The sequence below is a fragment of the Neovison vison genome, chromosome 3 (genome assembly GCF_020171115.1).
Source record: "Neovison vison isolate M4711 chromosome 3, ASM_NN_V1, whole genome shotgun sequence".
Lineage (NCBI taxonomy): Eukaryota > Metazoa > Chordata > Mammalia > Carnivora > Mustelidae > Neogale > Neogale vison.
This window is the reverse complement of record NC_058093.1, coordinates 222697594-222712606: the sequence shown is the minus strand read 5'-3', so window position 1 is coordinate 222712606 and position 15013 is coordinate 222697594. Positions and strand designations below refer to the sequence as shown.

The following is a 15013-nucleotide window of genomic DNA, read 5'->3' as shown; positions in this document are numbered from 1 at the left end:
CCAACTGTGCTCTGTTCTCTGTGTCCCTGACTGCCTCTCCTGACCGTCTCCTCGCCTTATCTGACTTTCTTTGGGTTCCTTCCTTTTCCTGCCTGAGCCTCTCCATCAGGGCTCTCCTGCACCTGCGAGACTCCCCTCTCGGGGACTCTGTCCTCCCTGCCCCCTGTCTCTGTCCTCCCCTCTGCCCCTTCCTGCCCAATCCTCTCTGCCGCCTCTTCCTTGTTCGGCCAGTGGGAGACTGGAAAGGAATGGTTGGCCTCAGCAGTCTCCACTCGTCGGTGTGGTGGATAATTGGTGTGTCAGTTGGCAAGGGACACCTGTCCTGCTGTTCTGTTAGCCCCTCAGGTAGACTTTACCATCATTCAGCCAGTCAGCACACACCTCCTCCCCCGCAGCTGGCAGCCGACCGGCGGGGGTCAGCCCTGTGACGGCACCGCTAGCCAGGTAATGGGGCCATGTCCTCTGGCAGTACCATCAGCTGGAATGACCCTCTGACTCTACCATCAGCCTGTCAGTCAGTGAGCAGGGCCTAGATGTATCTTCATCTGTACCCTCATTTGGAACCAGGCCCCCGACTGATGGTCAGGCGGGCCGTGAGCTGCTGGGACCCATCGCCTGCCGGATGTGGGGCCCCAAGAGTGGATGAAGCCACAGGCCTGCTTTTGAAGAGCTTTGAAGTTCACTCCATGGTTTCCTGGGCTGCTGAGGTCAGCTCTGCCCCATGGTGTTCAAGCGACTTCCTGTCAGCTGCTCGGCCTGGCCCTGGGTGGTAAGGCTGGTGTGCAGTGCAGATGGGCTCAGGGGTCTGGAGGGTGGGAGCCTGGCCCTGAGCCAAGGCCTCTGCCAAGGGCCGTACCCCTCCCTCTGCTTGGGGGGAAGGAGCAGGCCTGCCTCAGGCGTGGCTCCTGGGTGGCTTGCTGACTGTGTGCCCGTCTCTGGGGTTGACCTAGGCTGGGAGGTGGTCTTGAGCAGGAGGCCCTGGGTCTGCCTTGTGGCTTGGCAGCCACTCACCTGGGGCAACTCCCTTTGCCTCTTGGAGTCTCATTTACTCATCTGGCTGGTGGATGATAATGCCTCCCCATGGAAGTGCTGTATGAATGAAACTGGATATGTTGCTATGATTATATCTCACTGAATTTGCAAAACCCTGAAATGCGGGGATAATCCATCCCATTTTACAGAAGGGGTAACTGAGGCTCAAGGAGGTGGAAGGACTTGCCAAGATTAATGTCTTTTGAAGGAAGCATCCAAGAAAGGCTACCTTAGGTGGGCCTCAGATACGCTATAATTTGCATTTTTAATCTCTGCTTCTTGCAGAGATTAATGGATGCTTCTTGCACATGCCCGCTTCATGCAGCTGACACATGGTGACTCTGGGAGCCTGTCTCTCCCTTTCTTGGTAGCCCCCACTGCCCACAGGAGTGGACCAAACCCAGAACTTGTGTTTGGAAGGCCGAGGTTCCAGGTTTTCCAGTTCCCAACTTGCCGTGTAACCTTGACCAGGTCCCTAGTGTTCTCTGAGTCTCAGTTTCCCCCCTCTGTAAAATGGGGACAACCAGGCCTTCCTTCCAGGGCTAGATGTTTAGCTGAGCCAGAAGGAACTTGATCGGAGCCAGGAGGGGCTGTGTATACTGATGGGATCATCTGAGCTGATTTAGTTCCTTTCAGTGTGAGGAGTTGGATGGGGGAGCTGCCTCTCGGTGTGTGGTCTGGGGGAGGAACCGCACACTGAGATACGCTCACACAAGCACACACACATACCCGTTCATAAAACACATTCACACAGTTGCACTCACACACAGAAGTGCATGCAGGCACACACACACACGCACACACACACGTACACACTGGCTCTTCCTGCCACACGGCTAAGAAACCCTCTGTACTCAGAACACCCAGAGGCGGGGAGAGCCCAGGGGTCCAGACAGCTCAGCTGGGTTTGGGAGGAACCGCCCCTGGACCCGCCCCCTATGGCCCAGCCACCGGAGATGTTCCAGGCCAGGCTCACGGGACCTGAGCAGTGACATCCCCACCGCGGAGGTGGCCGTGACCGTCAGTGGGGCGTCTGGCCGGTCCCCTGGCTGCCAGCCGGCCTCTGAATGATTCATGCCGCCTTGAACTTGACTCCGGCGTGACCAGCCGAGCGGGAAGAGCCGCCTCCTCCCGAGAAAAACTGGAAGTGGGCACCGTGCTGGCAGCCTACCCCCAGGACACCAGAAATGGAGTATTACTATTGCCCCAGCTTGCTGAAGTTCTTACAGTACCTCTGGGTGAGTGTGGCCCGCTAGACATGTACGTGCTTTTTCTTCTGCCTCTGCCAGGTTGGCTTTCGGGCTCTGTCTGGCAAGTAGGGTCTCTGTTTTCTTGCAAAAGGGTGGTGGTTTCCAGGCAGAGGGAGTGTTGAGGAAAGGGTTGGGGGTTTGGTTTGGGAAGCAAAGCAGGCTTAGAAGAGCACAGAGCCCAGATGGTCACGATGGCTGGCGCCCACCCCCCCCCCCCCCCCGGAGCTGGGAGCCGGTTGCAAGCAGCCTCCCCTCCGGTCCTTGGGAAAACAAGAAAAACAGGGACAGCCCCAGGGAGGCCTTCTGAAAGTGATATTTCTTTGATTTAAAGGACTCTTCTTTATTCTGAAATTATATCCCTCTCGCCTTTGTGTGTGAAAACATCCTGTCCTTTATGAGATGAAAAGAATAGATTTTGCTTTTCTTTCAATGAACTTAGTAAGCAAAAGTAAAAAGTTAGAATACTTGCATTGCGTTCTCTTCTTTATGTAACAGGGGGGAAAAGCCTCACAACTTTTTCTGGTGACGTGCCAGAGTTGGGGGATCTACACGGAAATGCTTTGTGGGATACAGCGTGGTTTTTCAGATCTTGTTCTGACTCTAATGTGCTCTGTGTGACCGGGAAAGTGACTTCACCTATCTGGGCCTCTGTCTTTTCATCTGTGAAACTGTGGGGTGGGGGCAGTAGGCAATGGTTGGGGAGGGGGGTGGTTAGGTGACCTTCATCAGGGCTCTGTGAACAGAGGGGCTTAGCCTGGAATTGTCCTGAGTGGGTCTCAGAGTTTTCTCGAACATTTGCCACCAGGTTGAGAACACCCAGAAGGGAAGGACTTGGGAAATATTATTTATCCCCCTGCTGAATGTTTGCAAATATTTCAGATGCCTTCTCACCCAGGGAATTTTCCGGAGCTCCTAAAAATACAACTTTAGGAAACATTATTCTACACCCGTCTCTCCCCCGCCTCTGTGCTCCCTCCTCCTCAGCTCCCACCAGCAGCTGAAAAACAGAGGAGACCCTCCCAGTCCATATCCTGTGATCACTGATGTTTGGAGATTGCCACATTTTAAATGCAGGGCAACATTTATTGATTTATTTTAGTTTCTTTATTATAAAAATAACATATGGACATGGTAGAAAACTTGAAAAATCCTGAAAAGCATACATGAAGGAAGAAAACCGTCCCCCATAATCATTTGTGCTTTCGAATTCTGTTATTCACAGGGTCCCAATGACTTTGATGTGCCCAGGTGTGTGTCAGGCTCTGGGCTTTGCTGTTAGGGAGGCTGTGATATTGTGATAAATCACAATAAGAAATACATATTTGGTCTTCCTTCCCGTTTCTGGCACAAAGTCCCTAAAACTCTGGAATTTTCTAAGTGATAAGGAACAATAAATGTGTCTTGATGTTATGTTAATGTGGTGACTTTTGGACCCCACAGATGGATGGGGGCTCGTTGCCAGGGGAGCCAACCCTGTGATTTGAGGATGCCAACTTTCACTCTCACCCAGGACCTCCAGGGAGGGGAGAGGGACTGGTGGAATGAGTTGGCAATGGTCAATGATTTAATCAGTCATGCCTATGTAATGAGGTCTCCATAAGCCCCCCCACCTGCCCAAAAGGAGGGGAGGCTTCTGGGTTGTGGACACATGGAAATCCTTAGAGCTGTATGAACTAGCTCAAAGAACAGGGGAGCTCCACACCCTCTCCCCATACCCTGCCCTGTACCCTCTTCCATCTGGCTGTTCACACGTTCCATCCTTTTATAATAAAGTGGTAAGTAACATGTTTCCCTGAGTCCTGTGAGCCACTCCAGCCAATTAATTGAATGCAAGGAGAAGGTCGTGGGAACCCCTGATCCATAGCCAGAGGCTCAGAGACCCAGGTGACGGCCGGGATTCGGGATAGGCTTGGGAACCGAGAGGGCAGTCTTGCGGAACCCCGCCCTTAACCTGTGGGATCTGGTGCTCCCCTCAGGCTGTTGGTGTCAGAATGTAGCTGACATTGTAAGACACCCAGCTGGTGTCAGAGACTTGCTTTGGGGATGTTGGGAAAAAACATCCACGTTGGAATTGGTGTCAGAATCAGAAATGCAGAGGTCACTGAGATACGATGCCCCACCCCTGGGAGCCTGGAGCTTGGTGTGTTCGCCGGCCACACCACATCCAGATACCGGCAGAACTTCACTTAACACGCTTAGAGATGTCAGATGCCCAGACTACAGGGGTGAGCTAGCTGGGCGTTGTCCCTGAGCCTTGTGGGGTCACGCGCTGCACACAAGGAACTGGAACAAAGACCACGCATGTATTAGGATGAGGCAGTGTGCAGAGCTGTGGAGGGCATGGACTCATCGGGGTGGAGGGCCCAGGAGAGCCCCCGGCTGAGCACAGGAGGATAGGCAGGAGCTAGCCAGTAATGCTAGCAGTGGGGCAGGGGGAAGGTGTATCAGGCAGAGGGAACAGAGGGAACGGCCTATGGGTGCGGAGGGCTGGGGTGGGTGTGGCAAAGGGCAGGAGTCCTGGGCATGCTCAAGTTCAGCCTGGCTGGTGGGAGTGGGGAGGAGGAAGGATGCTGTCAGCATCATGGGGGCAGCTGCAGGGGACAAGTGGATGGAGACGCGGCTCCTTATCTGGCTCTGCCCCACCTGTGGGTGACCAGATCCTGGAGTATCGAGACGCCACGAGTTCCCACCGCTGGCTCTGTGCTTACCCACAGTCTGTCCGTAACTCCACTTCACTGGATGCAGCCTGGCCCCTCGGGTAACGGAATTAGCCCTGTGTCTGGAACATTAAGCTGGAAACTCTTGCTTGCTGAGCTTCAGAGAAAGCTTGGGAATGTGGAAAATCCTTAGGCTTCAGCTCTGGGCTGTAACAAAGCCAGATGGCATTGGGCCGGCCATTTGACCTCACAAGGCCTCAGCTTCCTCATCTGCGAAGTGGGGACATGCCGTCTTCCTCCTTTTCTTGCTGGGACAGTCCTGAGAAACTTCTAACTTATTTCTGAAGCTTGGAAGCTACTCCTTAGCAAATGTTAGCTCTTCCTCTTTCCTGGAAACCTATCATCAGATTGAGAATGACCTGCTAACCACAGGCTATTGCATAGGGCCCTGGGTGGTGGGGGGCGGGGGGCTTCTCTCCCCATTTCTGCAACAGAGTTACATTCCTCCCCATTCATTGTCCCGTTACCCTAATTTTTTTTTTAACGAAAGATTTTATTTATTTCTTATAGAGAGAGTGCAGGGGTAGGGGCTCAGGGAGACAGAGAATCTCAAGCAGACTCCTCGCTGAGCACAGAACCCAACATGGGGCTTGACCCCAGGACCCTGAGATCACAACCTGAGCCAAAACCAAGTCAGATATTCAACGCACTGAGCCACCCAGGCGCCCCCATTACCCTAATTTTTAAAAATTACTTTTTTAAAAAAAGATTTATTTATTTATTTGACAGACAGAGATCACAAGTAGGCAGAGAGGCAGGCACAGAGAGGGGGCGGGAAGCAGGCTCCCCGCTGAGCAGAGAGGCCAATGTGGGGCTCTATCCCAGGACCCTGGGATCATGACCTGAGCCAAAGGCAGAGGCTTTAACCCACTGAGCCACCCAGGTGCCCCTAAAAGTTACTTTTTAATTTATAAGAAATGTGGCAGGGACAGTATGGGAGTTCCTAAGACCCTTTTGCCCAGCCCATCCCCCATGTTAGCATCTTAATGTAACCACCATACATTTCTCCAAAGTCAGAAATTGGTGCAACACTCTTTTTTTTTTTTTTAAAGATTTTTATTTATTTGTTTGACAGAGAGAAATCACAAGTAGATGGAGAGGCAGGCAGAGAGAGAGAGAGGGAAGCAGGCTCCCTGCCGAGCAGAGAGCCCGATATGGGACTCGATCCCAGGACCTTGAGATCATGACCCGAGCCGAAGGCAGCGGCTTAACCCACTGAGCCACCCAGGCGCCCTGGTGCAACACTCTTAACGAAATAACGAACTAACTTTCCTCCAGTGGTTCCCATCCAGGGCCACTTGGCAATATCTGGTGACGTTCTTTGTCCCAACAGAGGGGAGTGGGGGACTGCTCCTGGCCTCTGGTGGGGGGAGCCCAGCGATACTGCTAACCATCCTGGAGTGCACAGGCTGACCCGCCCAGCCCCAAAACCCCACCGCAGAGAGTGACCCGGAAACGTCCACAGCCCTGAGGTTGAGAAAACCTTGCTTGTACTTTGCCTGTAAGTTTCACCCTTAGCAGCGGCTGGGCTTAACTGTGACTGGTCCAGTGAGTGCTTGCCCACCAAGAACACGGACACTGGCCCACGCCACTTAAAAACACCTAGTAGACATGATGTTTAATGGCTGCTGTGTACGCGCCCTTGTCACCAGCTTTGATTTATTAGCCGTTTACCCGTGGATGGACAGGAGGCTCTCTCAGGCGCTCACCATATGCAACCAACTTAGTCATCCTCAGCCTTAAATCTGTCTGTTTCAGTTATTATATAAAATTCCAGTTAGTCGACACACGGCGTGATCTTGGGTCCAGGTGTACGATATAGTGACTCAACATTTCCGTGCACCGCACCCCACCCCCTGGCCATACTCATCACGACAAATGCATGCTTAGCCTTAAATCTTTATTTACTTCTCTCCTAAGTCCGCTTCTTGGGGGCCTCGCGTGGGCTGCTGCAGGTTTCTGCAGACTTGTCATCTGTGGGTCGGACATTGGTGGCTTCCTGTCGGTGGCCCGAGTCCGCCACAGAGCTGCAGTTCTTTCTGAGGGGAAAGACTGCCCGACCCCACCATCAGGCCTGTCACCAGCCAGCATCAGCTGTGAAGCAGGGGCGTGACTGTTTCTGTTTCACATCATTAGTAACTGTAGCTGGCGGCTGTGCTCTTTTGAGATACTTAATCTCCTTTGCTGCTGGGATAACCTAGCCAGACAGTCCCGAGGCTGGTGGCCTTTTGGGGGGAGGCATTGATATCAGGCTGCTGGCTTAGGTTGTCACTGACAACGGTAGTGACAGTGCTGGCAGAATAATAATAGTAATTTTTAAAAAGATTTTATTTATTTATTTGATACAGAGAGAGAGCACAAGCAGGAGGGGCAGCAGGGGGAGAGGGAGAAGCAGGCTCTCCCTTCTAAGCAGGAAGCCCAGCATGGGGCTTGATCCCAGGACCCTGGGATCATGACTTGAGCCAAAGGCAGATGCTTAACCAACTGAGCCCCCAAGCACCTCTGTAATTAAGAATAATAATAATGGCCATCAACACCACCATAATTTGTACCAAGAACTTAAAATATCCTGGGCTTAGTGCCTTTCATGGATGTCTCATTCTATCCTCATGAGAACCCCATGTAGATTTCATGATCACCCTTGTTCTGCAGTTAGCGAAACTGGGGCCCAGAGAGGTTAAGCAACTCATCCAAGATTCCCCAGCTGGGAAGTGTCAGATCCTGTGTCTGACGGAGGCCAGCTCTCCCTGTGTGTCACTTTAACTACTACCCAGAGCCCGTTCTTCTGGTTTCTTAGAGGGGAAACTGAGGTGCACAGGATTGAGGTGACTTGCCAGCCTACAGGAAGGCTCTTTATTCACCATGTTTTGCAAGGTAGAAGGCGAGAGAAGGATGTTGCACTGGGCCCTGCTGGGTTCTGGAGGGAGAGGGCCCTGGCTTGGAATCTCAGCTTTGCCAAAGGTAAGTCCCATTCCTCCTCTGGGCCTCAGTTTCCCTATCTGGAAGTGGGGCCAGCCCCACATTGCAGGGCTGTGGTGAGGATTCGTTGAGATAAGGAGCATTAGTATCCCTGCCATGAGGCTGGACTTGGAATGGGTCCTCTGTTTCTAGATGTTCTTTTGCGGGGGGTGGAGACACCTCTGATATAGTGGCAAAGACACCCCAGGCTCCCACCCCCCAGCACACATGGACTTTCCCAGGCCTGGTGAGCCCGGAAGGGTGACCTGTGCCCGGCCACCTGCTCCTCCTCTGTGTCACTCACAGCAAAGGGGGTTACCAGAAGGTTGCTTCTGGCAGCTTCTTCTGGAAGACGCCTCGAGACATGGAGCCCAAGATCAAGGTCAGTCCCCTGTGCTTTTGTGTGCTGGGTCCCTCACCTGCCCCTTCCTCCCCGGCAGGGTTGGTGGTTCCATGGCCTGGTCTCCATGGAATGTTAGGGAAAACCACTTTGTTTGTCCTTGTGGTTGGTCAGCAAGCTTCATCTCCCCACTCTTGACTCCATGACCAGATTTTTTTTGTTTTTAACGGAAAAATGTCCAAACATCTCAATGTGGTGGGATTGGCTGTTCTTTGCCTGGGGCTTCCTTGCTACTTGTTTATTTTGCTACATCCCTCACTCGGCCTCGTCCCCGCCCCCGGGAGTCCAGGGCGCACATATCTAAGTCTTTTCCCTCCAGGCTCACCCACAGGTGGCATCGTGACCATCCTCACGACAACCCCAGGAGGTGGGTATTATGGTTATTTCACATTTGAGAGAACAGAAATTCCAAGAGATTGAGTACCCACCCAATACTCAAAAGCCCATAAGGGGCAGAGCTTGGATTTGAACTTGGGAAGTCTGACCTTAAAGCTCATGTGCTGAATTCACTCCTGAGTCCCCAGCACCTGGCACAGTGCCTGGCATCTGCTGGTTGCCCCATAGACATGGGCTCAGGGAGCCCCCGATCCCCCCGACTGACTTAGTGTGTTGGAAGTGTTGTGAGGATGAGCTGGCCGTGAGCTTGAACGTGGTGCCGGGCGTTCAGCACAAGTCCGCCAACCATCACCATTGCTCCTGTCGTTTTTATTACAGCTTCTGAATCTTAGATCTTGGCGCCTTCAGGGTGTGCCGAGGGCCGGGGTTGGCCTTCCAGTGTTTGTGGCCGAAATAGAAGAACTGGATCTTTTTGTGCTGCTGGACTTGGGCCTGGGGTTTGGGCTGCAGGACAGCCTGTGTCACGAGAGGTTTGCTCTGACTCGAGCCATGAGTGTGAAGCCAAGTTGCAGAGCAGAGAACAGGGTCTTGGAGTCAGGCGCTTCCAGCTTCTGATCCCCACTGAGCCGCTTACTCACGGAGCATGGGGCTGTGGGCAAATCTCTTAACCTCTCAGAAAGTCAGTTTGTCATTCATAGTATGGGACTGATGACAGCCTGTCCCTCGTGGGACGCACCGAGGACTCAAAAAGGAAATGCAAACAAAACCGGTGCGAAGTAGGTCTTGAATTAAGTGTTCGCACCGGAAGGCACCTGGACTCACAGGCCCTTGATTCAGTTCAGTTAAACACATGGGCCCCTGGGGCGCCTGGGAGCTCAGTCAGTGAAGCGTCTGCCTTAGCTCAGGTCATGATCCCAGGGTCCTGGGATTGCATCTTGCTGGTATTGGGCTCCCTGCTCAGCGGGAAGCCTGCTTTTCCCTCCACCTGCCACACCCCCCTGCTTGTTCTCTCTCTCTCAAATAAATAAACAAAATCTTTAAAAGAAAAGAAAAACCACATGTGCCCCATCTTGATCTAAGTGGGATACATCAGTGAACCCCAAGACGGCAAAGGTGACTGCTTCAGGGATCAGCATTCTAGTGGGTTCAGGCCATGAACAATGATCAGGATACATAATTACCTGGATAACCTGTCAGGGGGGTGGAGTGTGCTGTGGAAAGAAGGAAGTAAGCAAGTAAGAAAGCTCCAGAGGACTTAGATGGGTGCAACTGGGGCAGGGAGGGGGGGTGTCCCTGAGAAAGTGACGTTCAAACAGAGACTGGAGGAGGGGAGGGAAGAGGCCAGGGGAACTCGAGGGAAGAGGTGGCTGCCAGTGCAGAGGCCCTGGGGTCCGAGCGTGCACAGGCACTCCTGTGCACCTGGAAGGAGGCTAGGGTGGCCGTAGAAAAGTGAGTGAGGGGAGGAGAGTTGGCAGCAAGGGGTGCAGAGCCCTGAGGTCACATGAAGGAGGTGGCCTTGTGCTGGGAAGGTGACAGAGCAGTGGAGGGGTGTCGTGTCAAATGACACCATCTGGGTTAGGTTTGAATGGATCCCTCTGGCTGCTGTGCAGGGAGCACACTGAAGCAGGACCAAGGTAGGAGGAGGGAGAACGGTGAGGGGCCACTGCAGGTGTCCCACTGGGACCTGGTGGTGGCTCATACCAGGGGTGGGAGAGGAGGGGGAAGGGGGCAGGTTCTGGGTCTGTTTTGAACATCAAGCCACAGGATTCACTGGTGGGTTGGATGGGGGTGGGAGGGAAAGAGAAGAATCCTGAAGACACTGAGGGTTTGGGGCTTAACCGTTGGAAGGACAGAGCTGCCACTGACTTCGGTGAGGAAAACTGCGGGTGGGTGGGTCTTAGAGGCAGATCAGGACTTGGCTTTGGACTTGAAGAGTGGAGAAGGTCTATCAGACATCCGTGGCATTCCCCCTCCTCTCCCCAGCCTTGCTCTCCCCTTCTGTACAACAGGAAGGGTAATTCCCACACTGCCTGTGCCTCGCGGTAGTTGAGGCTTGGGTGAGCATCTTTTTTTTTTTTTTTTAAAGATTTTATTTATTTATTTGACAGAGAGAGATCACGAGCAGGCAGAGAGGCAGGCAGAGAGAGAGAGGAGGAAGCAGGCTCCCTGCTGAGCAGAGAACCCGACGCAGGACTCGATCCCAGGACCCTGAGATCCTGACCTGAGCCAAAGGCAGCGGCTTAACCCACTGAGCCACCCAGGCGCCCCTTGGGTGAGCATCTTAAAGGACCTCTCCTGAGGGTTAAAATGCCAAGCCCATCTGGTGGGATTCTTTAGCGGCTGGCTGAAATGAAGCCTGCTCTGGGATGGTGTGCTTACAGGCTGTCCTGCATGAGCTGTCGCCGAGTTCAGACAGTCCAGAACTTCCAGCAGTTGAAAGGGACATGCCAATTCTAGGATGGCCAGAAGGAATGATAAGTGCAAGGTAGAAGCTTTGGAGGGGTGGGCATATGGGCAAAACATGTCTGGGAGCCAGGAGTCCCGAGCGTGATTACTGTGTGACCCCAAGGCAATTCCTTGCCCTCTCTGGGCCTCAGTTTCTCTATTAATATAATGAAGTATTGGACTGGACTCACCTTAAAGTTTTTTTACTGTGCACAATTTCCCAATTCTAGGGGTCCAGTAAAGAGTGGAGCTTCGGGTTTAAACCCAGCCTTTCAGTGCTGTGTGACCTGGAGTGAGTAGCTTCATGTCTCTGAATCTCTGTTTTCTCTCTGGGGATGAGAAATCCCCCTTTCTCAGTGGGGATTTATGTAAGTACCAATGGCAGAGACCAGTAGGGAGAGCACCTGGCACACGGTGGGCACTAAATGGAGGGGAGCTGTTCACCTTTCCTACGTGGCATTCCACCGGGTTACTTGAGCAGACATGATCCTGGACGTTCACTGGCTGCCTCAGTGGCAGCGTGATTTCTAGATTGAGACGCTAGAGGGCGCTCTTGTTCCAACAAATCACTTTGCACAGGGGTGGCCTTTTAAAAAGCAATGCAAGGCTGCGCTCTTTACACACCTGAGCAGATATAACCCCCTTCAACGAGGCAGGTGCCCGAACTGTCCCATGTGCAGATGGAGACGCTGAAGGAAACCTGACTTATCTGAGGGTCGCATGGCAGGGAGGCCTCAGATCCAGGTTTCTGGAATAGGGTTTTTTGCCCCTGGAGCCTATGGTCTCTCTCTGCACCCCTAAGTTGACCAAAGTTTGAGTTTGAAGGCCCACGGAGCCCAAGGAGTCGTGAAAACTGTCACCACCCAGATTAGTCTTGGTACCTGGCCCCTGTTATTTCAGTCCAGTATGGAGAAGGGGGTATGGTATGGAGTTTAAGTGATCAAGGCAGGGGGGTTGGGTCAGTTTTGCTAAATCCTAGGATGTTGTTGCTCGGAGAGAAGTTGCACCTACTTTTTTTGGGGGTGGGTAGCAGATCTGGCTTCAGACCATTAGTAACGGAGGAGTGAAAAACCTGATGCAGGCTAATGCCGTTCCACCACCCACTTTTGTCCCTGGCAGGCAATGGGCTTTTCCCAGAGCTGCAAACAGACTTGGAGTTGGGACTTTCAACCCAAATGAATATCTGGTTTCCATGTTGGAGCCAGAACTGATAACGTGGGGAGGCAGCCGAGGAGCCAGGGTCCTGGGGTGAGGTCCCAGCTGTGTGACCTCGTGCCAGTCACTGCCCCTCCCTTTGTGGGGCCCAGCGTCTTCATCTCTGAAATGCGGTCACTGGCTTGTCTCAGAATCAGCTCTGGGTACCTGTAGGGAGTGCCTGCTCTAGGCTGGGCCCTCAGCTGGGTCCTAACAGCCTGAATAGGACCAGAGAGGGGGAGGCCACTGGGGCAGTAGGACCAGCACATGCTCGCATGTGTGAGTAAGGCCTTGGTTCCTGTTCCTTGGGGAGAGGTGGGACATCTGAGGGTGTCTTTATTTGCATCCTGAAGGACACAACGTAAATATTCCTAAAGGGGGAGGTAACGTATGCATGAGAAGGTCAAGATTAGTTTCTGAAAACATCTTGCTTAAAAAAAAAATTAAAGAAACAAAAATGATCTTGCTTTCTTTTTAAGAAAGTGGGTGCCTGGGTGGCTTAGTTGGTTGAGCCACTGCCTTTGGCTCCGGTCATGATCCTGGAGTCCCCAGATCGAGTCCCACATCGGGCTCCCAGTTCAGCAGGGAGTCTGCTTCTCCCTCTGATCCTCCCCCATCTCCTGCTCTCTGCCTCTCTCTCAAATAAATAAATAAATCTTAAAAAAAAAAAAGTCTGGTATTTTATGTAGAAACTCTGAGGTAGGGAGGGAAGACTGCAGATGTATTCTATTTAATGTTATGTCAATATTTTGTATTAAACATACCTTCATAAAACATAAGCACATTCATGTTAACCTCATATTATTTTATGGTTATAATATAAATGTATAATACGGTAATAGGAGATGTTTGTTTATTTCTTCCTGTGGGGCCATTGTCTATACTGGCCAGGACAGCCATATCAAAATAGCACAGAGCAAGGGGCTTAAATGGCAGAGGCGTACTTCCTCTCAGTTCTAGAGGCTGGAAGTCCCAAGGTCAAGGTGTCGACAGGACTGGTTTCTTCCATGGCCTCTGTCCTTGGCTTGCCGCCTGCTCCCTGTGTCGTCCCCACCCCCCTCTTCCCACCCCCCCGCCGCTGCCGTGGTCTCCCCTTTCTGCCCATGTGCCCTGGCATCTCTGTGTGTCCAGATTTCCTCTTCTTGTAAAGATACTGCTCAGACTGGATGGGCGCCCACCCTAAATGTCTTCTTTTTAACCTAATTCCCTCTTTAAAGGCTCTGAGCCCCATACATCACATTCTGCGGTCCCGGGACTAGGGCTCCAGTGTACAGATGTTGGGGAAATGCAAGCGGGCACCAGGCAAAGCAAGTAACATTGCTTTATTTTATCCTCATGACGTCCTGGAAGGGAGGTTCTGTTATCATCCCCATTTCACAGATGCTGAAACTGAGGCTGCGAGAGAGGTAAAGTGGTTTGCAGATCAGCAGTGGAGCTGGGCTTGTGTCCACGGCAAGACATTGCTGTGGAGCTGGCTGGCTCCATGTCCATTTATGTTTATAATTTGACTTCAGTCCTGAAGGTGGCTCTTCTAATCTTTCACATTCTGTTGAATTTACCAAATATTTCCTCATTGCCTGTCTGGACTCTGCCCCATCCTTGTCATAGGTGCAGCTGGAAAAGACCCAGACAGGGAGGGAAGGCCCTCCCTGGACCCCAGTGTTGCCCCAGCTTGGTGGCCTGCTGGCCACCTTCCCAGGGGGGCATGCCAGGGGCCTCCTGCTCCCTGGTCTACCCCCCAACGCCCATGTTTGCTGAGAGCAGCCTGGGCCCATGAAAGCAGTCTTTGTCCTCTAGTTCATTCCTCCTGGAGGGATGACCTAAGTCCTGTCTTGGGAACAAAGCACTGACCTGCCGCATGGGTTCAGGTCAACCCTGGTAGCCTGCAGAGTCTCCCCGGCTGCCAGGGGAGCAGGCAGCCTTGGATACAGGGAACAAGTTCTGTGGGCTCAGGAAAGCAGCAGAGCCCTCCCATATCCTAAGTGCTGAGGCTGGGGGCTCCCGTGTGCATCGAACTTTACAGTTTATAAAGTTGTCCCATGGGCGCCTGAGTGGCTCAGTGGGTCGGGGCCTCTGCCTTCGGCTCAGGTCATGATCCCAGGTCCTGGGATCGAGCCCCACATTGGGCTCTCTGCTCAGCTGGAGGCCTGCTTCCTCCTCTCTCTCTGCCTGCCTCTCTGCCTATTTGTGATCTCTCTCTGTCAAATAAACAAATAAAATCTTTAAAAAAAAAAAAAAAAGTTGTCCCATGCATTCTGGTTTAGTGGATCCTTTCAGATTGTGCAAGGTCCTCAGGGCAGGGACTCAGATAGGCAGGAATCCATGGTCTCAAGGAACCACTCCAAAGCATGGAAACCAGCACTATTGGTGATGCTCATAGTATTTGGTGGTCTGGAAATGGGGCAGGACTCGGTGGGGACAGTTGCTCCATGATACTTGGAGGTCCGCTGGGAGCCCCGAATGGCTGTGGGCTGAGATCATCCAGAGGCTTCTCATCTCCCTATCTGGGGCCCATGATGATTCAGAAGCTGGGCTTGAGCAGGCACCCAAATGCGGTCACTGCAACATGCTTCCCCACAACGTGGGACAGGGCGCCCCAAGCAGGTGCTGTGGCCCAGTGGTGTTACGAGGGACACAGTGTCCCTTCTGCTGTTCTCTGCAGATCGAAGTGGATTCAGGGG

At 52.7% G+C, this 15013-nt stretch overlaps 1 protein-coding gene across 5 annotated transcripts in view; it reads left to right on the top strand.

The window, feature by feature from the left end:
* Positions 1-15013, top strand: part of KIAA1671 (KIAA1671 ortholog) — a 183774-nt gene that overhangs the window by 89047 nt on the left and 79714 nt on the right. Inside the window, exon 1 of one of the 5 annotated variants that reach the window (XM_044244048.1) lies at positions 2184-2270. The exons of the other annotated variants lie outside the window; for them this stretch is intronic. Coding sequence (XP_044099983.1) covers positions 2220-2270 — 51 coding nt within the window. The 5' untranslated portion in view covers positions 2184-2219. Of the gene's footprint in view, positions 1-2183; positions 2271-15013 lie in introns of those variants that run through there. 5 annotated transcript variants of the gene reach the window in all.